We start from the raw sequence: 22,940 nt of genomic DNA on the forward strand, positions 1-22,940 counted from the left end.
GGAAAAGTTGTCAGGGAAGCTTACTGTTGGGGCCTTTTCCCCTTTCTCTTTAAAATCTGCGTCATGTGTGGCTAGATGTGACAGTGAATCAAACTGATGAATAATAACCTATTTGCCTGAATAGAAATAAATCAGTCTGTGAAGACATGTGAAATTGATTACTGTACTCCGTATTTTTCTTTTTTGGATTCTAGCTCAGGGTGGACATCCGGACCGAGCTTTTCGGCTGGGCCTGAGATCCCCTAGGCTCGGTGCAGTTCGTGCTCGGCCCGAGTCGAGCCACCCTTTTTAGTCGTGGGAGCTTCGGTCCGAGCCAAGATAAACCTAGGCCAGCTCAGCTGCCTCAGCAAGCTGAATTAGCTCAAAGCCCAATAACCCATCGTGCATTTTGGTGCAGACCGCGCTTGACTCGGGCTCGCGGGCCCAGCTCGGTCTGGCCCAGGGGAGGGAATTACCGCAATATTATCCAGCCGCAGCAGCCAGCCCCGAGCAAGGCAACGGCCAACGGTGTCCACAGCGAGATTAACGGTGGGTGCTCCTTGAATAAGTTTTTTTTTTAAAGGGTCTGTCTATTTACCAGACGCCTGGTTTTTGGATCCAAAACAGTTGCCTGTTTTCTGTGTTGAAACTAGACGCCTGAAATTTTGAGAAAAACCAGTCACTTTTGCACCCAAAGTTTCTGTCCTGTGCCTGTTCTTTTTGTTCCAAAACTCTGTGTGCTTCGACTACTGGTCTTTTTTTTTGAGAGAGAGAAGGCTGGCTCATTTATTCAAATAGAGAAGCATTCACTGTTTACAACATCCTGGATGCAGCCAGGGACACAATGCCAAAAGACAGAATAAGCAGCGAAGTCACTCGAGTCAGCCAACATATGAGCCACCTCATTAGCACAACGGCTTACATGAACAAAGAAACAGAAAATACACATAGCACTAGAAATTTGATGTCAGCAACAATAGGACCAATGGAAGAACAATCTCTACCCGGAGCATTTACCTTCCAAACTAGGAACAGATAATCTGCACCAGAATATTGTGGAAATTCTCTTCTCGAGCTAGAACCATAGCACATCGAAGAGCCTGTGCTTCAGCTAATTCTGCTGAGGTAGTATCTTCAAAAGACTGACGGCATGGCATGAGTCTGTGTCCCAGATGTTCTCGTACCATTACACCAATGTCCGAACTCGAGTTGGCGGAGAAGACTACAACATCAACATTAAAGGAAACCTTACCAGCCAGCTGTGGAGTCCACTTCTGAACAACTCTTGGAACTGCACACCTTGGTGGCTGACAAGGCTTCAAAACATGCTCTTGAATCATCTCCTCATAAGACTGATTTTTTTCACACTGTAGCTGTACGGCAAGTTAGAGAAATAGAATTCTTGTCCTCATTACGAGCGTCCCAAATATGCCAACATGCAACAGCCACAAGAACAGATTGAAAAGGGTAGCGATCATAAAAATCTTAAAGAAAACAATGCCATATAGCAGACCGATAGCAGAATTCAAATTTTGTACAAGTACAATTGGAACAAGGACATTAGTACATGCAATTGCAAAATTAAGCATAGTGCAATTGAAACAGAAACCTTATGCAATTGCAATAATGATATTTTCCATCCACAATAAAACAGCTAGATCAAAGTTTCATATCTTATTTTCATAAGTTTCAGATTCTAAAGAATAAAATTTGAATATCAGAACACATAAACTTTGTAACATTCGACTTTCTAACTCTACTTAAGGACCTACCGACAAAACAAAAGTAGAGAAAAATAACTTAAGCTTGCAATTCCACTTTGCAAAACTTCTAATTACTGAAGTATGAACAATGCAGCTGAAATTTAAATGCAGTGCAATTCCATCCACATTGCTTTTGCCTTGCACTTATGAATACAAAAGGTGAGATTCGCACAAAACATCTTTTTTTCGAAAAGAAGGGAAGGCCCTGGGCCTCTGTCCGCAGAAAACATCTGATAATGAGAAAATGATAAGAAAGGTGCAAGGGATCAGGTTTTGCTTTCAACAAGATTGTTAATTACAACAGTAGATGTAATGCAATATATTTTAGAAAGGGGTGCAATTTAATTTAAGTGGCAGTGCAATTGCAATTTGATGAATGAACAATTGCAGTTCAATAGAAGACATCAACTTAATTTGGAAAAAAACATAGCAACTTGAACAGAGAACGTAATGAATAAAGGGACAAACGTTGATGTTCTCTTGGTTATTGAGGCCATCTAAATCGACAACTTGCAGCGGGCCTTCAGATTGGCCATGAGATCCTTTTCCCTGCAAAAGCAAAACAAAATGCTCAATAGGATGAATTCATATGCAACTTATGACATAAAAGAAGAAGGAAAAAAGAGAGTATTCCTAGAGGTAGAGAAATTTATTTAAACATGGATGCAATTTAATTTAGAAGTTGGTGCAATTTAATTTAAGTGCAGTGCAATTGCAATTTGGTGACTAAACAATTGCAGTGCAATCCCAATAAAAATCGCTGCAATTGCACTTGTATGGACTGCAATTTGCGTAAGCTACATCCTACAGGTGCAATAAAAATAAAAATTGGATGCAATCCCAATTAAATTAGCAAAAATGGCACTTCTATGGACTGCAATTTGCTTAAGCTACGGGTAAATCACTGGACAAACTTGTTTTGTGCAAATGGAACAATTACAGGGTTTAATAACGAAAATGATGGCCAAAAGGTTTAGCAAAATGTTGGGCAAAAAGTGCTAAATGTGGGGAGTTGCAGCTTGACAGAAGTAGCAACATGATTGCATTGGTTATATGGTGCAAGTGCCATTAATATATCTAGCAAGTGCAATATACTCCTACAAAAAAGCTTTGTAAATGCAAGTTGATGAGTGAAAGAAAAATCTGAGACCATATAAGATCTATATACAAACAGTTAAGATTGTGAGCCTTTAGAAATGTTTATAGGTTTGAAACTTTGCTTCTACAAAATGCAGGGATTATCCACGGTATGGTTTACTGAAGTACTCACTTCCACATATAATCAATTTAATGCTCGGCAGGGATATGATGAAAAATGAGATGAACAACCCAGTGTACACAAATCTACCGAGGCATACGATGAAACAATAGAGAGAAATAACCACTGAAATGATTTTGGAACATAACAACCAGCAGCCATGTGTTTACTTTTAGACGAAAGCAAGATTTCAACTATTAAGAAACAAGAAATTAATAAGAAAAAGAAGAGAAAAAAATAACAATTAAGAATTTTTCAGATACATGTATCAATGTAAATACCAGATCGCTAATATTGTCAATGATCAAGTCGGTCTCTGAATAATCTTCGGATGAATAACCATCCTGCACTCAACAAAGTAAGAGATGGACAAAAGGTATACAATAAACTTATTTCATACACTCACAAAATCACAGGCCGCGGGTCCACCCGCATTAGCAGCAGCATGTTCACCCTCATCCTCAAAAGGACAGTAATCAGAGTCTGAATGCACACTACAATCATTCCGGTCAGATCGAACATCGCTGCCCCTATAAACTCCTGAGCATTGAATACACAACCTTGAGAAAAAGATCAATGATAAAGACTTAGAAACAACAAGCAGGCATGAAACCAAAACGGTAATCGCAAAATCCCTGAAAAAAATGGATACACACCTCATGACCGAAATAGCTACATGCAACTTCAATAGAAAACATGAATCCTATGCCAAAATGATAGTAATCTGACCGTGATTTAAACTAGCAAACCACCATATAAGCAGAAAATAAAAAATAAAAGGAGTTGACTAGCAAACCACTATTACCACATAGATTCAGAGCACATTGACTTCAGAAATGCACAACCCCGTAGAATCAAAAATCAAAATCAAGTGGGGGACACCCACTTATAGTTTAGTCAAAAACGATTAAATGAAAATGGTTGATTCACCTAGATTAGATAAAATCAAATGCACATATACAAGCAAAAATGAATCAAGTACAGTACAGTTAGACTCAGTACTTAGTCCTTGCTGTACATAATTTCAGGGGTAATTTCATTATCTAAACACATTACACATGCAGAAACGAGGCCAAACATATGGAACAACATCCCCAGGTTCTAATAGCAGAGCTCAAAATCGGCCAAAACAACCCAAAACTAAACCAGATGAAACAACATACGCATCGAAGCCTCGAGTGCTCGGCTGCGGGGGAGCAGGAGGGCAGAGAAGCCTCGAGTGCTCAGCGGCAGGGTAGCAGCAAGGGCATCGACGGCGGAGGCCAGAGAGGCGTACAGGAGGAGCAGGAGGGGCGCAGCTAGTCGCAGCAGGGGCGGCGGTGGCAAGCGCGTGGCGGCGCAACATAGTATAAGGGGCTGGGGATGGCGCAAGGGTGTAGGAGGGGCTGCGGCGACGAGCCCGCAGCAGGGGCGGGGGCGGCATCGTGCGGCAGATGAGAAGCTGGGACAGGAGAATGGGAGAGGGTGACAAGAGAAGGAGATGCAAATGGCTGTCCGACCCAAGAGAGAGGAAAAGCCCACGACCAAATTTCACCGATATCAACGTACGATCCAACGGTGAGAAAATCGCCTGCTTTCCCAAAAAAAACCAGGCGCCTGGTGTATAGCAAAATCGGAAAAAAAAAACACAGTACAAACGCAGATACTACTTGAACTAGTGTAGTGCCCGTGCGTTGCTACGGAACAATAAAATGAAATAATGCAAGTGAGATACAATTATCCATCTACTCCCTCCGTCCAACAAAAGATGTCTCAAGTTTGTCAAAATTTAAATGTATCTAGACATGACTTAATGTCTAGATAATAAAACATGTGTACAGATAATAAAATTCGTCAAAATTTCATTTTGAAGACATGTGTACCAATCGTGCTTTGTCAACCGACATAATAAAACACTCATTTCTTTCTCTCACAGCTCCTCTGTACAGATACTATGCTACGGAGTACTCATGTTGTGAAAAGGGCGGACCACACCATTAATTAGATGACTCACAGCTCATCCATATGCCAAAACAAAACACAATTGCCTCATCATACATCTTTAGGCACGATCATTATCATGTCAAAGTAATATTCATAGAAGTCCTATAGATACTATAAAATTAAGTAGAGAACATGCATGTGTTATTAAATTGCCATCAAGCTTGAATGGCAAGACGGCACATAAAAAATCATGCACTTTAATTAGACAAACATGTAGGAATACAAGATTCTACAAGACACAGGACACTTAACACACACAGAGATCCTGACTCCTTTTCACAACATGAAGGAACTGGCAACTTCAAAATATCTATGTGCGAGGCAACAATTGTTTGCAAGAGTAACAGTAAAACTATACTTGTGTTCAAGCCGTTGATGGATGACATCTTATGTGCAGCAATCCTAGGAAACCACATCTGTAAGACAAAACCATGTATATGGATCAACAATGAAATGCAGGCTGTTTCAACACTTGATAGCATGTAAGAAATTGAAGTGAAGCATACTGAGCATGCAGAAAAGCTTATACCTAAAGCCCATGGCCAAGGCTGATGAAGAAGCATATTAGAATATAGAGACATTTTATTAAAAAAATGAAAGTAAAAAAGTGAAGGATAGAAGGACTTTATCCAGCATGTCATGGGTTATATTTCAGAACCAACTGAAGAAAAATAGTAATTCTATACTCGATCTGTTTAACTATCTTGGTCAGCCTACCATGGCTTGGTACAGAACTCATGCCATGCCCCCATTAAATAAATTGATTTCTATCATGTGCCCGTATAAATATACAGTTGTACAAGAGCGAATAGTATTACAATCTATAGATGTATCCATAGATTTAAACCAAACAAATGTAAAAATATCAGGCCAGTTAACATGTCAAACAAAAGCATGCCTACAGCTTATAACTGACAGCAAAGATTTACAATTTAGACCCAAAAGTCCAAAGAAGTTCCGGTAGTAACTTTTGTTGGCTGATCAGTGCTACCACAAAAAATAACAAATTGATGCCAGAGGAAGAGATGCACCATGCGCGGATAAATTTGCTACAGCTGCACTGTAATAACCAGTCAACTCTAATGTCCAACAGCATGGGACCAGGCAAGATAATCACGGAATGAGGTGTGGTCTTCAGGTGCAATTGACAAAGGATATAACCTTGCTCCATGAATCAAAGTGGGAGTGGAATTGTGAAGAACCAATGTAAGAACTAACTAATATATTAGGTATGATTATTAAGAATAATGCTCTGGATGACAACAATGGTACTTATTAACCTTGCTCCCTGAATTAACACAAGCCTCGTTTTCCTTTTTAACATAATAACATTTCAGAGTGGTATCCAATTATTAGCAATGTAATGTCAGAATTATTAGATCACTGAATTAACCAAACCCTTTTTCCTGTTAACATATCAGAATGATTTTCAATTGGCAATGTGATGAAAGAATTATTTGCACTGTGATGTTAGCAAAGTTCACATGTACTGGTCCCTAATCAAAGTTGTTTCTGCAACACACATTGTCATCTCATGATACAACTGACAAAATATCGCGTGTGTGATTTCTAATCTACTGGATTGCACTGTGCTTTACAATTTACAGTCTTACCTGAGTCAGCTTCCTCTGCTATTCTTTCTGTAGAACGGAAGAGGCCCCGTAAAGGGAGCTTGTGGTTCCAAGGAGCACAATGGAGAGATATATGCAAGATCAATTTCCAAGTCACGTTAATTTAGGTTCTGACAAAGGGAAGATCAGTATATCCGACAGACATGATATGAGAAGGGAAATGATACTTTGACTTTATTAAGACAAGAACGTTCCTGGGAAGAGTGGTGGAGATGGAGGAAGACCTTCGGCGGCGGAGGAGCAGCGGCTCCGGCGGGGCAGGCGAAAGGCTTCAGTCGCGGCAGAAGAACAGCGAGGAGGAGATGGGGCGGCGCGCCGATCTGGAGGGCTGCGGGGAGGCGCGCCGGATCGGGAGACTGGATCAGGGCGCAGTTGGAGAGAGGGGCGGCGGTGGATGCGTCCGCGGCGGGGTAGGGCGCTGGGTCGTTCGCAGGGAGGAGGCGGCGGCGGGGGAAAGACTCGCCTCGTGTTCGAGTCGCGGGGCAGGGACGTGTGCCGCTCCTTCGTTTGCGGTGACCGGCAGGGGGCAGGGGCGGAGGCCGGCGGCTGTGGCGGCTCGATGAGGAGGAGGGGGGTGAGCAGAGGGAAGAGGGGCGGCGGCACAAAGGGGAGGAGGCTGCGGGCGGAGGAAGGGAGACGGGTGGGGATTGGATCGGGCTGAGTTTTTTTCCCTTTCTTTTTTCGGTTGTGACGACTGAGAAGAGACTCGGGGAGGGGGCACTACGCCGTTGGCACGTGGTGGCATACGCGGTAATTTGCCAGAAGTATCGGACGAAAATCGCGGTAGGAGCTGGTGCCAGGACGGACGAATGTACTGCCTGCGTCCCAATATACGAGGCACGCATGCATCTTAAGATTTCAAATTTAATTATCAAAATATAAATTATATTTCATAAAGAATATATCATTAGATTCGTAATCAAACGAACTTTCTAATGATATATTTTCTACGTCATATAATTTATATTTTGATAGTTAAATTGACGATCTTGGGATGCGTGCGTGCCTCGTATATTAGGACGGAGGTAGTACCAAACTGCAGATCAAATTAAGTAGTATTCCCTCCGGTTTTATATTTTCTGCGCGCATATTAATGCGAACCTCGACCACGCAACCTGAGAGGCTCCCATGCACAGGCGGATCGCACGCACGATCTCAACTGCCGCATGCAGTTGTGCAAGAAAAAATCTGGACCATTCATCAATGCACCGTGAGCTTGCATGCAGCAAACTGCCTACGTTTTCTCCACGACAGGTGGGATTTTTCAGTTAGCAGCCAAATCGCGTGGAGATTAGATAAATCGCAAATCACGCTAGCGCGTGGATGGCAGTTGCGCGCCTTGTATTCAGGAAATTGGACGAAAAAAATGTACGTCTTATATAAAAAAACGGAGGGAGGAGTAAAGATAAGCTTGTTGTTTATCCAGATGTCGAAGATCTGATGGATGGGGGAGAAGGAAAGGGCATGCTGATCGACGATTCCCCCGCTTGGATGATGTGTGTGGTTTCCATTTTTATGTAGCGAAACGGAAGACGCATAGGCAGTGAAAGAAACAGCAAACAGCGAAACACGTGGAGAAATAGAAACTGCACGTGGTGCATGTGCTCCACTTCTAAGATTACCCGCCAGCAGCCCAGCACACATGTCGCAGCTGGCTAGTAAAATCCAGGTGGAAGATATGGCAAGCGATGAGCTGTGGTTGCTTCTTAAGGCTAACACAGCTGGCTAGTATTAAAATCCAGCAAACAATCTTATCAGCTGGAGAAGAAGCCAACGAAGAGATAGGGATGATAGGCTTGCTTGGTTTTTCTAGAACAAACATTTTTGGAATGCCATAAAGAAATGCCTTTTGGAGCAAACATTAATGTGGGAAAATTAAAAAAAAATCTTGCATGGTATACTTCAGCAGGAAATCTCCTATAAATTAAGCCACGAAGGTGGCATTAAGCTAGCGTGTGCCCAGTACCTGTCGACCCTCAAATCCAAAAGGCGAATACACAAACAAGAGCGGCTTCTCTGTGTTAATTTGTTTAACACCCATGGAGGGAAGAACTACTCTTTGCTTCCTCCTGGTGCTTGCCTTGCTAGGAAATTGTGTTCATGCTGGTATATACCTACCTTGTGTTTAATTTCTCCGTTTCTATATTTTTACATGTAAGTTGTGCTAATATATGGTATGTTGATGATAAGTTCTTGTAATTTGCAGAAACCTGCAGTGAGAAGAGTAATCTGGACACTGCATGCATACCTCAATACGTGATGAATTTCTGCAAGAGGGAATACCCAGGAAGAAATGTGAAGAACGCCTACTGTAAAGGCTTCTTCCCGTTTGTCTTTCGCGTCTGTCAAATCTGTGGCTAGAGTTTTACGGCCCCCGTGACCAGGAGCCAAACTAATGTATAACCTATTTGTGGTACGGTTTGAATGAAGATAAAATCAGTTTGTGATCCAAGACATGTGAAATTGAATAAAATTAAAATCAGTTTGACCAGGAGTCAAACTCATGTGTTGGTGTTGTGTCAATGAATTGGTGATTGAATGATTGCATTAACGAGTTGGAGATTGTATGATTGTAATTCTTTTGGTGTATGCATGTGTACATGTGCTTCTCACCCGTGTCGACAACACGGTTCTGCCAGGTCACAGATGAGGTTTTAAGATCCGTCAGTAACATCCTTTTTGGTACAAGTAGTAGTAGTAGTGTAGTACTAGAGTTTTGTTTACCCTATTTATTTATGGCATGATAGATTGATAATCAATCAAAACAATGCTCGTGATGATGATGATGAGAATTGTATAAGTAAAATTTGAATTATTCTAATTTCTACTCTGACTCGAAGCTTTAGTAATTTGGGGAGAGGCCTCCGCCGAAAAGCACCATACGACTCATAGTAATCAGATGGATGCACCGTAATTTAGGGTCGGTTTGTTAATACTAATCCGCACATGTCGCAGCTGGCCAGTAGCCTTTTTTGAGAGGAAGCTGGACAGTAGCCTAGTACTAGTAAAATCCAGCAAGTAATAATCGCATTGCATGGATATGCACTCACTAGCTAGCTGGCCGGAGAAGAAGACATCGAACAGATAGGAAGGTCATTAATGTGGTAAAATTCGCTTGGTAAAATCGATCTGTTTGTCGAAGACATGTGAAATTGATCACTAATAACCTTCCATCAACCCGATGATAAAAAACACATCTTTACAAGTTTGGAATTTTATTTTTTTCCGAAAAGGGGTGACCCATGGCCTCTGTATCATCAGCCGAGTATAGATATTTTTATTGCAAAGTTTACAATCACTTTAATTGATACAGAGGCCAAGAAAACTTTTTTTTTTTGAAGAAAACAACATGACTGGTTGCGGCTTCCTCTCCTTTACCGCTCCACAACGCTTCCACTCACAAATTTCACGCCGTTTGTTCAATCTTGCATCCTTTGTCGACCGCTGCAAATTCCACCCGATCTCCTTCTAACGTTGTGCACACATAATTTTCAAGCAGAATAGATTTAGGCTAGCTGAGGGCTGTTCTGAAACAACGAAATGCAAATTTGTAGACATTTTCCCTTTTTAACTGAAGAGGTCATAATCTTCATCATCGATTTGCATCACTATCATAGTCTATTTTTAGAGAGGGGTGCACGGAAGAGAGTCTGGCTCTTCTTTTCACAACGATGTTTATGTTTAAACAACTATGTTACAGCAGGAAGCTCCTTTTGTGTTTATTGACATATATGTTTATGCTGTGGTAATTCTTGAGATAACTCTGCAAAATTGCTTGATATCTATGTACATGTTGTGTTAATATGCTGATGTAATTTGCAGCCACTAGTGTAGCAGGTCGTGGGTGAAAAATTTGGGCTTGGGACCACTAGTACAGCTGTGATAGCCTGTTGGCCTGTTGGGTTTAGGATATTGGAAGGGGAGGAACAATATATCAAACGGTCTGGAGCAACAAAGTTAGACAGGCTCAGTTCAGTTATAGATAGAAGAACACTTCACAACTGCAAGGTGATTCAAATGACAAGTATATACAGTCGTAAAATCAAATATAACATCAAGAGAACTCGTAAGATTTTGATTCTGCCATAATGTAATTGCAAAATATTCGTAGAACAAAACAACATACAGAACACAACCAAACAAGAGGAATGCAAAATTCTCACCATCTGCATCACTCAACCGAACATACACTGTCTATCTAGTCTAGCATGATAATGTACAACAAAAGGATATGCATTCTGGATGTACTTTTTCATGGCGATGGCTCTGTTGTCGCTTCAGATGATGCGACTGTTGATGGTTCAGTGATTGTGAAGGATCTCATCGTGGGAGAATGTGTATCATCAGGTCTCTGCTGGTTGTTGACCTTGATGTCTCCCATGTCGCTAATCACGGCGGGCTTCGTGATCATATCTGTGGAGACGCCTTTCTCTCCTGTCAGCATCAGGACGATGTTGGTCATGTTGGGACGGAGTTTCATTGCGTCTTGAGTACACAGTAGGCCAACCTTCAAGAATCGGCATGCCTCCTCGACGTCCAGGTCATCCTCTAGATCTGCATCTATGATCTTCTCGAGCTGCCCTTGCTCATGATGTCTCCATGTCTGCAAGATCACCAGCAGACCTTTCACATTATGTCCAACCAAATGTGCTTCAGACAGCAGAAAAGCAAAACTAACTCCAGTTATGTACTTAGGAGTAGATCTTCAGTTTCTTAACTGTATATATTGCAAGTGAATCTCATAACCATGTGTTTCTCGGGATATGCTTACACAAAGGTTTGAGATCTGTGCACAAAACCCTACAAATGGACCTTTAAATGACATTGTAAGTTACTGTCTTCAGAAAGCTTTTAATAATTTGGGTGTTACTGGGATACTGAACAATCAGCACAGCAGGTAGCGCAAGTACCTTGTCAGGTAACTAAATACCAGCCAACACCTAAATGGTAACCTCGTCATGGAAAGAGAATCACAGCTGCAATATCAAACTGAAGCACAAGTTTAGTGAGTGTAGTATTCTGGTAGAGCTTACCCTCTCAAGCAGAAATTGGTCTTCATAAGGCAATCTATTATTGTGGTTACACCTGCCACTAACAATTTCCAACAGCAAAACACCGAAACTATAAATATCTGACTTCTTTGTCACTTGTCCTCTGACAGCATATTCAGGGGCCAGGTATCCTCTGAAAGAAGAAAGGAAGGCACTAAGAGATAAGAATGACATTCCATGTCCAAACAAACTCCTAAATAAGGTTATACTTATACTTACATTGTTCCTGCAACACGGGTGCTCACATGAGTTGCATTTAGAGGAAGGAGCCTTGCCAACCCAAAATCAGAAATTTTGGGGGTGAGATCCTTATCGAGAAGAATATTGCTTGCCTTTATGTCCCGATGGATTATTGGAGGACGGATTTCCTCATGAAGAAAAGCAAGCCCATGCGCAACCCCTAGAGCAATTTTAACACGAACTCTCCAATTGAATCGAATGCTGCTATAACCTTTTCCTGCAATACCATATAACATACTTAAGTAAGATAGTAGTAAAGGATAATATGATCCATGAAGGACACAGTAGTAGACCGGTATGTCACCTAGCAGTGTGTGTGCAAGGCTGTTGTTCTCAAGATAGTTGTACACAAGGATCCTATGGGACCCTTCAGCACAGCAACCGACTAAGGTGATGAGGTTTTCATGCACAATATCAGAAATTGCCGTGAGTTCAGTAAAGAACTCTCGGATGCCTTGCTTTGAAGTGGCAGAAAGCACCTTTACCGCAACAATTGTGCCGTCTTTAAGCCTTCCCTGATCAAATGACATGTCATTTAAGTAAAGAGTTCAAAGCAATGAACTTTTTAGAAGTCATCAATGACTTGGGCAAATTACCCTGAAAACAGAACCAAAACCGCCTTCGCCGATCTTGTTTGCCTCACTAAAATCATGTGTAGCTTTTCTGAGCTCATTATAAGAAAAGGTTCTCACCTTATTTCCTCCTGGAACTGCCAGAAAGAAAATGCAAGTGGGTCAGAATGAGGCGCCTTTGTAGGTATAAGTGGTTAACAAACTGGCAAAGACATCAAATGCTCACCTTCCTCACCTTCAATACTTTGTTTAATGTCCTTTCCACACATAAAACAACAAGACATATTCGTAAACCAAATTGTGGAAATAACCAAAGACACAGACTAACTTGAAGCTGAATTCCTGTGAACAAAGAGCAATATCAGTTTTTCATTCAGCTAAGGAACAATTAGTCAGTTTAAATGTACCAATTAGCCTCAGTTCACAAACCTATGTATGTTTAACCAAACATATATCTGTTTACCGGTACCAATTAACCGAAATATATTAAGTTCACATATATAGTAAGAGACTGGTACTGACTGTACTAGCATTATTAAATTACGGTAGAGTTTAATTCTGAGTTCAGAAACTAACTAGCCAACTCTCTGCATTACTAGTTTATTGCTCTACAGATTGTCAAGAAAAAATTACTAATTGAAACAAGGGTGTGGCCTTTTCTCAGTCGCTTGATTTTTAAGAAAGAAGCCTTAAATCAATAAATCTCAGTCATCGAACTAGAACCGTTGGATTAAGATCGGAGCGTCATTTCCACTCCCCCATCTTCCATGTGTTGCCGTTGGATTAAGATCTAACGGTAAGGTGGTCGACTTATCTCTAGCTAAAAACAGTCAACTTCTTTATAGCAAAACCGTTTAAACAATGTGTCTAGTGGAGTACATGAAACACAGAACTGTGAAACCAAGAAGGAACAGGACCAGATCTAGGCCCTGCTTGGATTGATGTTGCCACACCCCACCAACACTGCCAACTGAAGTCAGGGTCTCCCCACCGTCCAACCAAAAAGAAGCAAACCTTTTGATAATATACTCCGTAGCTGCTAGCTGGTGTCATCACAATTGGCAAAAAAAGTATGTCTGCCTCCAAGATAGGGCAGGCAACCCAGCAAACTCACACCATGTGGGCAGTCCATCGGATCCATATGAAAGAATGGTGTATTCCTATCTTCATTAAAGTGAATACTATGTGTTTTACTATTCTTAACACATTCGTACTGAAAAAACTTCAAACATTTACCTTATCATCGTAAGAACTAACATTTGCTCCAGGCTAGTACTTGATTTGCAAATAAAAAGTAGCCTCTTTTTTTTTTACCAATAATAGTTTTTCTACGGGTAGTTGACAAAATTAGTCAAATAATAAACTAATAAAAATTCCTGTCCATTGCATCTAGTACCAACCGTGCACATGCAGGGTATTGTTCCTTTCTGATATAGGCGTTACTCAACAGCATTGACTTATTCTAGGATGCAAAATGGAAGCAAAGAAAGAATCGATATATATCTAACAAAAACACATTCCCTGGAATCCCAATCCAACATGTATGCAAACATATGCTACATTAATTAGCGTTTGCCCAACACGTAAATCGATCAAAAAAATTAGCAAAACATGGCAAAGCAGCACCCGCTCTTGGCCTCAAACCTGCAGAAGCTATCAAATCTGGGGTCGAGAACCCATGAAACGCAATCCGGAGGGGAAATGTATCACACGGGCTCCAGGGGCAGATCTAGATGGCGTGCCCCTGAGAGGGGGGGAGTTTCGGGGTGAGAAGCGGAGGGTTTGGGGTGCAGGGAGGAGGGGTTTGGCGTCGAGGCGTCGGCGGTGACAGTGAACTACGCCGTAGGAGAGATGCCATGGCCGCATGCCGCAGTGGGTCGGATTGGAGGCTAGGGTAGGTCAAGAACATGAAATCGCTTCCCAGTGCCCAAGAAAATAAGCTAACTGGCATTATCCAGACCCAAACCCAAGAAGTAGAAATCACCTGATGTCGATCCGCCTGCGTCCTTTCAGGGTCGCCCGGAGCTTGAGAACCGAGTGGCGCCCTTGGGGTGTCCGGGAAGGAACCAGCCGGCGAGGAGACTGATGGAACAAGAGACGGGGGATTTGGAATTGGAGGTGAAATCTGGAACATCGACTTGGGAACGGCGATTCTTTCCTCTCCCACTTTTCCCTCTCTCTACTCTCTAATCCATCGTCGGAAAGCCAAAAGCCTTCCTCTTTCAAGCTCAAAAAAACCTCTTTTTAGCTCGCCTGTGGAGTGGAGTAACAAGTTGGTTAAGTAGCTGTCAAAAAATAAACAAGTTGGTTAAAATAGGTTTCCTCCCGGCGTGATTCTGTAATCAGCGCACGCCCAGAGGCCAGATCCCCTGGCTTGTATGTAAAAAAAATGGGCCAGATAGAGAACACCAAGAAAACTGGGCCGGTTAGTCGTCGTTCCTGGGCCAAACCCATATACGCATCAATAACTAGTTACTACGTAGTACGAAGCAACCACTCATGGAAAATACAACCCCTCATGAGTCATAAATCATTTATCCAGAGATCCCATTATAGTGACGTGTATTTGTATAAAAATTATCCACGTCGCTTATTCCGAGACGGAGGAATCCACGTCACTATTTTGGGACGGATTGAGTATATTGTACCGCTATCATCCTGCCAAAATAGCAAGCTAGAAGAAGGGTCATCGGTGGAAGCCGACACATCAATGTTGTTGGACCGTTGGTGGAATCCGATGCAATGGTAGGTTCGCCCACAACCACGTCGAGAGCAAGTCCATGAGAAGCCTAACATGGTGATCCATGGTGTGCTCCTGTTTGCAAGCAGCTTCACGGACGTCCTACCTAGGCCTATATGGAGGAGAGAAGAATAGGAGTTGTGGAGAGAATATAATGATTGCCCACCCCCCAACATTGATGAGGATTACATGATGTGAGAATTCGTTTGGACGACCAAACTCCTTCCATAGAAAGAACAAAATAGGACTTGTTAGATTAGCGAGTTTACTTTCGCTTTCGATGTGGTTGAGCAAAGAATATTCTTATCTTTTGAAATTGGATTTCTCAACCTGGACTGTGCCCATGTACCACCCAAAGCCATGATACACCACCACCACCTAATAACGATAACGTGTCATTGCCTATGTTATCTCTATCGCCTTTCGACGCCCGACCACATTCAACTCAACCAATCTAGTTTTCACCCCTTGACAATTTTTTCAAGCCATCATCCTTCAGCTTAGCAATTTGAATAAAGAACATGTTTTATCTTTCCTACATCTCAAACCTCAATCATCGTACTAAAGTTCAAAACAATAATACGATTCTTCAAGAAGAGCATACCCTTGCGCAACATGCATCACGAGACAATAACCGAGTTTTGACATAGGAAAACCCTCTGCTCATCTTTGCAAGCTGACACTACGTCCTATTGAGACGACAAACTTTTAATGGTTTTTCAAAAAATAAGTTTACCATTATCCTCTGCTCATCTTTGCAAGTTGACACTACATCCTATTGAGACTACATCCAGGTCATAATAAACCTCTGCTCAAATTTACCATTATCCTCTGCTCTTCCCACCTGAGGAGTGGGCCTCGAGCCAAAACCTCTCTACAGTCCAGCCCACGGTATCGTCTCCTCAGATGGTCAAACCCTAAATAAGACCAGCAATCCACCGTTATCCCCTCTCGTCTCCGCCTCCGCTCCTCGTCCTCCTCCTCCCGGCAGCATCACCATCTTCTTCCTCCGATCTCCTTCGCTAGCGCCGTCCTCCCGTGCACACTCCCAGACGTCCTCCTCCCCTACCCATCGATCCGCCCCCCGCCCGTCGAATCCGTTCTCTCGCCGTCTTGGTACGTTCCTGTTTCAGTCACCGTCGCGTCCGTCCTCCGTGCTCATGGGTTCCGCAAGCTCTTCCCTGAATTCGGCCCTTCCCACTAGGTCAAGCTCGTTTTCCTTCGTCACTGGTGGATGCGATGCGTTTGCAATCGTTGCCGCAATTCGGCACGGTCTCTTTGGCAGGTTTCACCCCCAATTCCTCCGCAGGGCGGCACGGTCTCTTGGCAGGTTTCGCCGCCCAATTCCTCCACAGGGGAAGGAAAAGGAAGCGAGGCTGAATTTTGAGATTCAGGCTGCTTCGAATCCGTATGTGTTAGGGTTAGGGTCTTGACCTGTGCTGCAAGGCTAGTCTCTAGTTCTTGAGGGCTCTCCTTCCTTCTAAGTTAACCCCCGTCTGTTCAGCTGGTCCTTTCTGTGCTTACTGCTAAGATCCTACCAAGGCTTTTGACTGATTTGTATGCTGCATGTTGGTGATCTGTTCATCATCTCACAAACAGGTCTTTGGGGAGTTCTGCTTATTGGTTCCATCTCGGTTCATCAGTAAATGTTGTTCTGGTGGTGCACCTCAACTAGTTTGTCGTGTTCTGCTCACGTGCATGTTACAGTTATCCCTGAATCTTGATCCTTGTCGCGTTTCGCCTATTGATCCTGTCACATTAATCACTGAATCTAGTTCTTTGTCACCGGGTTAGATATGGTTCGATGGTCATACAGCAATCACTATGTCTAGCGAGTTGGGCTTCCGTTCGATTTTTCTGATGCCTCATGACTGCATGATCTGTGCCAATTCACATGGTTTGCTCTGCGTATGTTATTCTCCTATCTTTTATTCCACTCATACGCATTGGTGAATTACCAGAAGATATCAGCGGTTCCATAAAAAAGTATGTCTTGTCCTGTTGGTGCATCTCGACTAATTATTTGTCGTGTTTTGCCTAGTGGGGCCATCACATTTATCCTGGAATCTAGTTCCTTGTCACGTTTTGCCTACCGTTTCTATCACATCCATCACTGAATCTAGTTCATTCTCACCGGGTTGGATATCGGTTGACGGTTACACAACAATTATCAGCATGTCAAGAGGGTTGGCCTTCGTCGGAATTTTCACATGCCTTGAAACTGTCACGACTTGTGCCAGTTCATGTGGCTTGCTCTGTGTATGTTCAATTTTCCTCTTTTAACTCACCTGCAATTGTGCATGGTCAGAAGATATAATTGATACCTGTATAATCATGTACATTCAATTTGATATGCTACACTGATTGGTGTAGCTGGCACATTTATGACTTGATACTGCTCTCTTATTTCCATTTTTTTTCTCTGGTTTGAGTGAGGTGATTAATGTTTGATGTAATTATGTGAATAGCTGACTGTGGCTACTTGTTGAGTTTTCCTTTCATATATAACTTTTCTGCTCAGTTTTCTTGATGAATGCTGACAGTGATTCACTAGAATCCTCACCTCATTTTATTTTTTGCTATCTCACGCACTTACCCTCTTTTTGAGTCTTATCATTCTGCGCTGTGATGCCTGCTTAATGGATTAATTGTATATCATGGATGTATTTAATATGTAACTGATGTTTATTGGTTGATGGTTTTCCTTTTGTTTGCAACCATACTTTGCCTGTTCTATTTCCTTTCAGAACTTATGCGATCATTAGATAATATTTGTTCTTTAATCATATATTTTTCATGTGTAGTCAGCTAAACCATGAGGCATTCCGGTAAGCGTACCAGCCAACACAGGGATCATGACAGAGAAGGGAGGGACGAAAAGAGGAGGCCAGCTGTCCACACCCAGGAAAATTCCAGTAATGACGAGTTGGTTGTTTACCGCATACTCTGTCCAGACAAAGTGATTGGTAGTGTCATTGGCAAGAATGGCAAGGTGATAAATTCTATTCGACAACAGACAAATGCCAAAGTCAAGGTTGTTGACCCTTACCCTGGTGCTGACAAAAGGGTTATTTTGGTATATTGTCACGTCCATCATAGAGATCTCACCCATAGGGACATAGACGTCGATGATGATGATGATAGAGAGCCTGTTTGCGCAGCACAAAATGCATTACTCAAGGTACATGATGCAATTGTTGAGGCTCTGGCCATCAATAGTGACTCTGATGATGAGGAAGCCAACATTCTAGTACCAGCTAGTCAAGCTGCAAGTGTTATAGGAAAATCTGGATCTGTCATCAAGAGGCTTCGGTCAATTTCAAAATCATCCATTAAAGTTAGGCCAAAGGATCCAAGCGAAGTTACACACTCGTGTGCTATGAGTTTTGATAATTTTGTTCAGGTATTTTTTCTTCCATATAATAATTTAGTGAACTATGCCAACATAATATGAGATAACGATTACTGAATAGTTGCAGATTATTAAGCATTAAATTTCTTGGTTCTCAGCACATGGTTTTATATCACTGTTATCTCTTTAGCATGGTGCTGGAATCAACTAATTGTTTGATAGTATAGTTGTGATCCTCCTAGCACAATAGTTCAGAATTTTATCCTCCTCACTAATTGCAGCTTTGTACCTATGTTTGTCCGTTAATAACTCCACATTGTTCTCTGTTTGTGTGGCACACACTTAACTGTGCATGATCAACAATTCCTATCCGCAACTTGCTTCTTTTGAGTCCAGCCACATTCTTAAATATCCATTATTTGTTTCATATATTCTGCTAATCATTATCTTGAATGTATCTTATATGTAACAGATAACTGGTGATGCTAGAGCTGTCAAGAAGGCACTGTTTGCAGTGTCAGCCATCATCTACAAATCTCCATCAAAAGAGATCATTCCCCTTGAAACATCTGTTCAGGAACTCCCTCCAAGCATTATAATTCCTTCAGAGCTTCCTGTCTATCCAGCCAGTAACTTCTACTCACTGTCAGATGGTGCCATGCCTTCTGGACATCCAAGTCTACCTATCTTAGGGGCCCCACATCATGTTTCTCGTATTCCTGAATTTACTGTGCCTGCTGATGCTCATGGACGATTGCCCATTTACCAATCTATGGTTCCTGCTATTCCTACTTATAGCACCCCAAAAGGCTCAGGGGATCTACTATTGCGTGTTGTATGCCCTGGTGACAAGATTGGGCTGGTTATTGGTAAAGGTGGGATGACCATAAAGAGTATAAGGAAAGAGAGTGGTGCAAATATAGATGTTGATGATGCAAAGAATGACAGAGAGGAAAGTATAATCACCGTTACATCCACTGAGGTATGACACTTCCAGCTGTACTTTGTTGCTTATGCCATATAATATGTTTTTTACTTGAGGTGACACCTTCTATTTCAGGCCACTGATGATGTTAAGTCTGCAGCAGTGGAAGCTGTTCTGCTGCTTCAAGCCAAGATAAACGATGGCATTGAAGATAGAATGCATATTCGACTTCTCGTTCCAGGCAATGTTATCGGCTGTCTTATTGGCAAGGGTGGTTCAATCGTCAATGACATGCGTAATAAGTCTAAAGCAATTATCCACATATCAAAGGGCAGCAAGCCCCGCAGGGCATCTTCCAGTGATGAGCTTGTTGAGGTTTGCCTTTGTGTTATCCTTTGAGATAGTCTGTGCGATTGCCGATCCATGTAGGTCCGTGTCTTAACTTTTTATTGCATGTAGGTGTTCGGAGAAGTAGACAAGTTGCGTGATGCTCTTGTTCAGATAGTTCTGAGACTCCGGGAAGATGTTCTGAAGGACAGTGTGGAGAGGCAAAATTCTGACAAGGATGGGAAGCGAACCATTGCAATTACCGAACCCATGTATTCAAGCAATTTTTCGATGCCTGCATTATTACCTTCCACTCGACAAGTCAGTCCATTGAGCTATGATCAAAGGGGTGAAGTTGAGCGAGGTTTGGATGTATACCCTCGTAGCAGTTCGTATAGATACAGCTCCTTGCAGGTGCAATATACTTCTCTTTTTTATCTTCATAATGAGACATACAAGTTTTTGGTATCAACTTAGGGGGTGTTTGTTTAGAGGCTTAACTTGGTGGCTTCTGATTTCTGGCTTATAAGCCAAAAGGCACCTATTTGTGTGATTTTGGCTTTGGCTTTTGGCTTGTGCCATCATGTAACAATATCCTGTCAAAAGCCAAAAAGACAAAGCCAAATCCAAAAGCACATAAAAGGTGTCTTTTAGCTTACAAGCCAAAAACCAAATGCCAAAAGTTAAGCGTAACCAAACACCCCCTTAACCAGTTATATCTTCCACCAGGCTGTAGATGATGGCTATGGAGCACATTCCTCGTATACATCGAAGTCATATGGAGGGTATGTTGCAACTGAACTAACCATAAACCCTTTCTCAACTAGTGCTCCTTAGTCCTTCGATGCAGGAAGTCCTTGATTTGTAGTTACTACTTGGTGTCTGTTTGCATCCTTACCATTATAATTTTTTTGCTGATTACCATTGGCCAGACGACGCCCGGATATTGAAATGATTATTCCTGCTAGTGGCCTGTCGAAAGTAATCGGGAAGCGTGGCACAAACTTGGACAATATTAGAAAGGTCAGCTATTTCATATTGCTGGTGTCTTACACTTTGAATTAACATAGCTATGATGTGAGTTCAACATGTACTGAAGGTGCATAAATGAGATTCAGGTAGATATAGGATTTTTTTTATAAATAAAACCAAAATTGGCTACCTTGAAACCCCTCCAGTGATTATGGGGTGCTATTTGCTATACCCTGTAATATTAAATCCTATAGTTAATGCTCCCTCTGCTTTGCAATATCTCTACCCCATTTGCACGCTTGGGAGGCAAAAAGGTTGAGTGCTACCTGGGTGGAATTTATCATTCTTGCTTTCATGAGATTGATGTATACTAATCTATCAAGTGGGAGCAAGTATGGTATGGTTCCATCAAATATCACTTCAATGTTGTTCCGCCAGGTATCTACACCGACCATGCGGGGTTGATATCGTGAAACTGTGGTAGTCTGTAGAAGAATACGCTACCTTATATTTGATCATTTGACTCTTCTCATGATTTTTTAAAAAGGTTACCCTTGGTTAGGATGCAATGTATTATGTGTATGCAATACTAAGACAGAATTGTTCTAAAGTAACCTTTGTTGAGAATGTAATATTAGCAGGATTAACATGGATGAACATATGGGGAAAAGTATCAGTTATTATCTGGCATCTTCAGTGGTCAATTTTTAGATACGTTTCATTAACATTGACATGCAATTCTCGGGTATTATTGCAGATTTCTGGAGCTGACATTGAAATTATTGAGTCAAAATCATCTCGTCATGACCATGTTGCTCATATATCTGGCACCCCTGAGCAAAGGCAGTCGGCAGAGAATTTGATCAGAGCTTTCATAATGTCTACTTAAGGTTCTGGTTGTAGTTCGAAGGAAAGGATATAGCTGTGCGCCCAGTCTGTGCTATTATTAGACTTCTCCCAGAAAATAACTTATCCCATCCCGTAATTTCCTTAGCTTGGGAAAGTACATGAAAAACAGTGTTTTGTGTCCCTGAAGTCTCCAATGAACCTCATACTTATCTGGGGAAAGACAAGTCGCTCTTTAGGTTCTCAACCATGGCTTATTTGCTGTTGACTTGTTCGTGTTATTTGGCATGTTCTGACATTCCTGCAAATCTCAATGACTGGTTCCTCTGCTTAGTACATGTTATTTCATAGCTGATTATTTGTCATATCAGCAATAATAGCTGATTCCTACGCTGATTCCTTGTCCTATCAGCGATAATAGCTGATTCCTGCTGGTCTGACAGGGAGCCCTTTTTCTACTATGGTTCCTCTGCTTGGTATAGGTTATTTCATACTTCAGCTGATTCTTTGTCCTATCAGCGATAATAGCTGATTCTTTCTGGTCTGATAGGAAGCCCTTTTTCTACTAATCTATGATAGTCTTGAATCACAACATGCATTTTAGTGTTTTGCATGGTGTCAAGATCATCTTCGAGACATCCAATGTTTAATCTAACACTTCAACTCGGTCTGGCTCTGCACTGCCCTGTTTTATCATCTTCTCCAGGTTCTTTTTTCTCTGATATGGTTACTATTTTTGACAATTCATCAACTGTGTGTATATAGTAGGAAGCTAGATAGGGTGGTAGTCGTAGCAACCCCTTGTACAGGTATGCATAGGCGATGCAGTTGATTGGAGGGAAAGGTTATTCGAACCTGCAGTTGCTACTGGTGAAATGACATTAGCTGAGTTCTTCCCCTTGTAAATAGACTAACATGAGATGCTAAAATTTTGTAGCAATCAGCTGATTATTTGCCCCCCAGTTTCCTCTTGTTAATCAAGTGTTCTGTGCTGAGTGGCTTACCATTAACCGTTCTCTTATTCATGACATATCGCACAAATTTTCGTCAGTAAAACGTTGCGTTGTGGCCCAGCTAAATAGCTAATCCCCCTACACTTAGCTACTCTTTGGATAATAAGATTTTGTAAGGAAAAATAGAGGATTTCAATACTAAGGAATAATTCTTCTAGATGACATTTGGATCGTAGGACTTGCTCCAAAGGAATTTCATAGCCAAAGTAATTTCATAGGATAGGATTTTTTTTCTCCAAATTTTGGAGGAATCCAAGCATGAGGTTGAAAATTTCCTTTGAAAGTTTT

The 22,940-nt window shown here is 41.8% G+C and overlaps 3 protein-coding genes and 1 long non-coding RNA gene across 21 annotated transcripts; 2 read left to right on the forward strand and 2 right to left on the reverse strand.

Moving 5' to 3' along the window:
- Positions 1 to 734: 734 nt before the first annotated feature.
- Positions 735 to 7,306, reverse strand: LOC104583568. 11 transcript variants are annotated; one of them, XM_024461116.1, is made up of 7 exons: positions 6,839 to 7,301; positions 6,597 to 6,724; positions 5,342 to 5,399; positions 3,407 to 3,540; positions 3,282 to 3,344; positions 2,211 to 2,291; positions 735 to 1,352 (listed from the first exon to the last, which is right to left on the reverse strand). In XM_024461116.1, the coding sequence occupies exons 3-7, from the start codon at positions 5,397 to 5,399 to the stop codon at positions 1,005 to 1,007; spliced, it is 684 nt and encodes a 227-aa protein (XP_024316884.1). In that variant the 5' UTR covers positions 6,597 to 6,724; positions 6,839 to 7,301; the 3' UTR covers positions 735 to 1,004. The 11 variants fall into 11 exon arrangements, 8 of the variants coding, with proteins under 8 accessions (XP_024316884.1, XP_024316883.1, XP_024316882.1 ...); XR_002964808.1 differs by having other exon boundaries at positions 735 to 1,140; positions 1,232 to 2,291; positions 6,597 to 7,298; XM_024461115.1 differs by having other exon boundaries at positions 735 to 1,140; positions 1,232 to 1,346; positions 5,342 to 7,306.
- A 1,258-nt stretch (positions 7,307 to 8,564) lies between these two features.
- LOC112271816 lies at positions 8,565 to 9,190 on the forward strand. The gene is made up of 2 exons (XR_002965274.1): positions 8,565 to 8,720; positions 8,821 to 9,190. It is a non-coding gene; the product is annotated as an uncharacterized LOC112271816 (long non-coding RNA).
- A 1,453-nt stretch (positions 9,191 to 10,643) lies between these two features.
- LOC100822755 (cold-responsive protein kinase 1) lies at positions 10,644 to 14,782 on the reverse strand. Of its 5 annotated transcripts, none has more exons than XM_010236140.2 (7): positions 14,462 to 14,782; positions 12,704 to 12,819; positions 12,502 to 12,614; positions 12,210 to 12,420; positions 11,885 to 12,122; positions 11,648 to 11,798; positions 10,644 to 11,217 (listed from the first exon to the last, which is right to left on the reverse strand). In XM_010236140.2, the coding sequence occupies exons 2-7, from the start codon at positions 12,759 to 12,761 to the stop codon at positions 10,867 to 10,869; spliced, it is 1,122 nt and encodes a 373-aa protein (XP_010234442.1). In that variant the 5' UTR covers positions 12,762 to 12,819; positions 14,462 to 14,782; the 3' UTR covers positions 10,644 to 10,866. The 5 variants fall into 5 exon arrangements, with proteins under 5 accessions (XP_010234442.1, XP_010234443.1, XP_024318022.1 ...); XM_010236141.3 differs by having other exon boundaries at positions 12,713 to 12,819; positions 14,462 to 14,762; XM_024462254.1 differs by having other exon boundaries at positions 11,885 to 12,420.
- A 1,329-nt stretch (positions 14,783 to 16,111) lies between these two features.
- Positions 16,112 to 21,989, forward strand: LOC100827182 (KH domain-containing protein At4g18375). Of its 4 annotated transcripts, none has more exons than XM_003573471.4 (8): positions 16,112 to 17,476; positions 18,022 to 18,620; positions 19,042 to 19,551; positions 19,630 to 19,869; positions 19,954 to 20,235; positions 20,551 to 20,606; positions 20,754 to 20,844; positions 21,551 to 21,989. In XM_003573471.4, the coding sequence occupies exons 2-8, from the start codon at positions 18,033 to 18,035 to the stop codon at positions 21,680 to 21,682; spliced, it is 1,899 nt and encodes a 632-aa protein (XP_003573519.1). In that variant the 5' UTR covers positions 16,112 to 17,476; positions 18,022 to 18,032; the 3' UTR covers positions 21,683 to 21,989. The 4 variants fall into 4 exon arrangements, with proteins under 4 accessions (XP_003573519.1, XP_014756699.1, XP_010234444.1 ...); XM_014901213.2 differs by having other exon boundaries at positions 18,026 to 18,620; XM_010236142.3 differs by having other exon boundaries at positions 16,112 to 16,333.
- The last annotated feature ends 951 nt before the right edge of the window (positions 21,990 to 22,940 follow it).

This window comes from Brachypodium distachyon, chromosome 3, assembly GCF_000005505.3.
Source record: "Brachypodium distachyon strain Bd21 chromosome 3, Brachypodium_distachyon_v3.0, whole genome shotgun sequence".
In the NCBI taxonomy this organism is placed as follows: Eukaryota; Viridiplantae; Streptophyta; class Magnoliopsida; order Poales; family Poaceae; genus Brachypodium; species Brachypodium distachyon.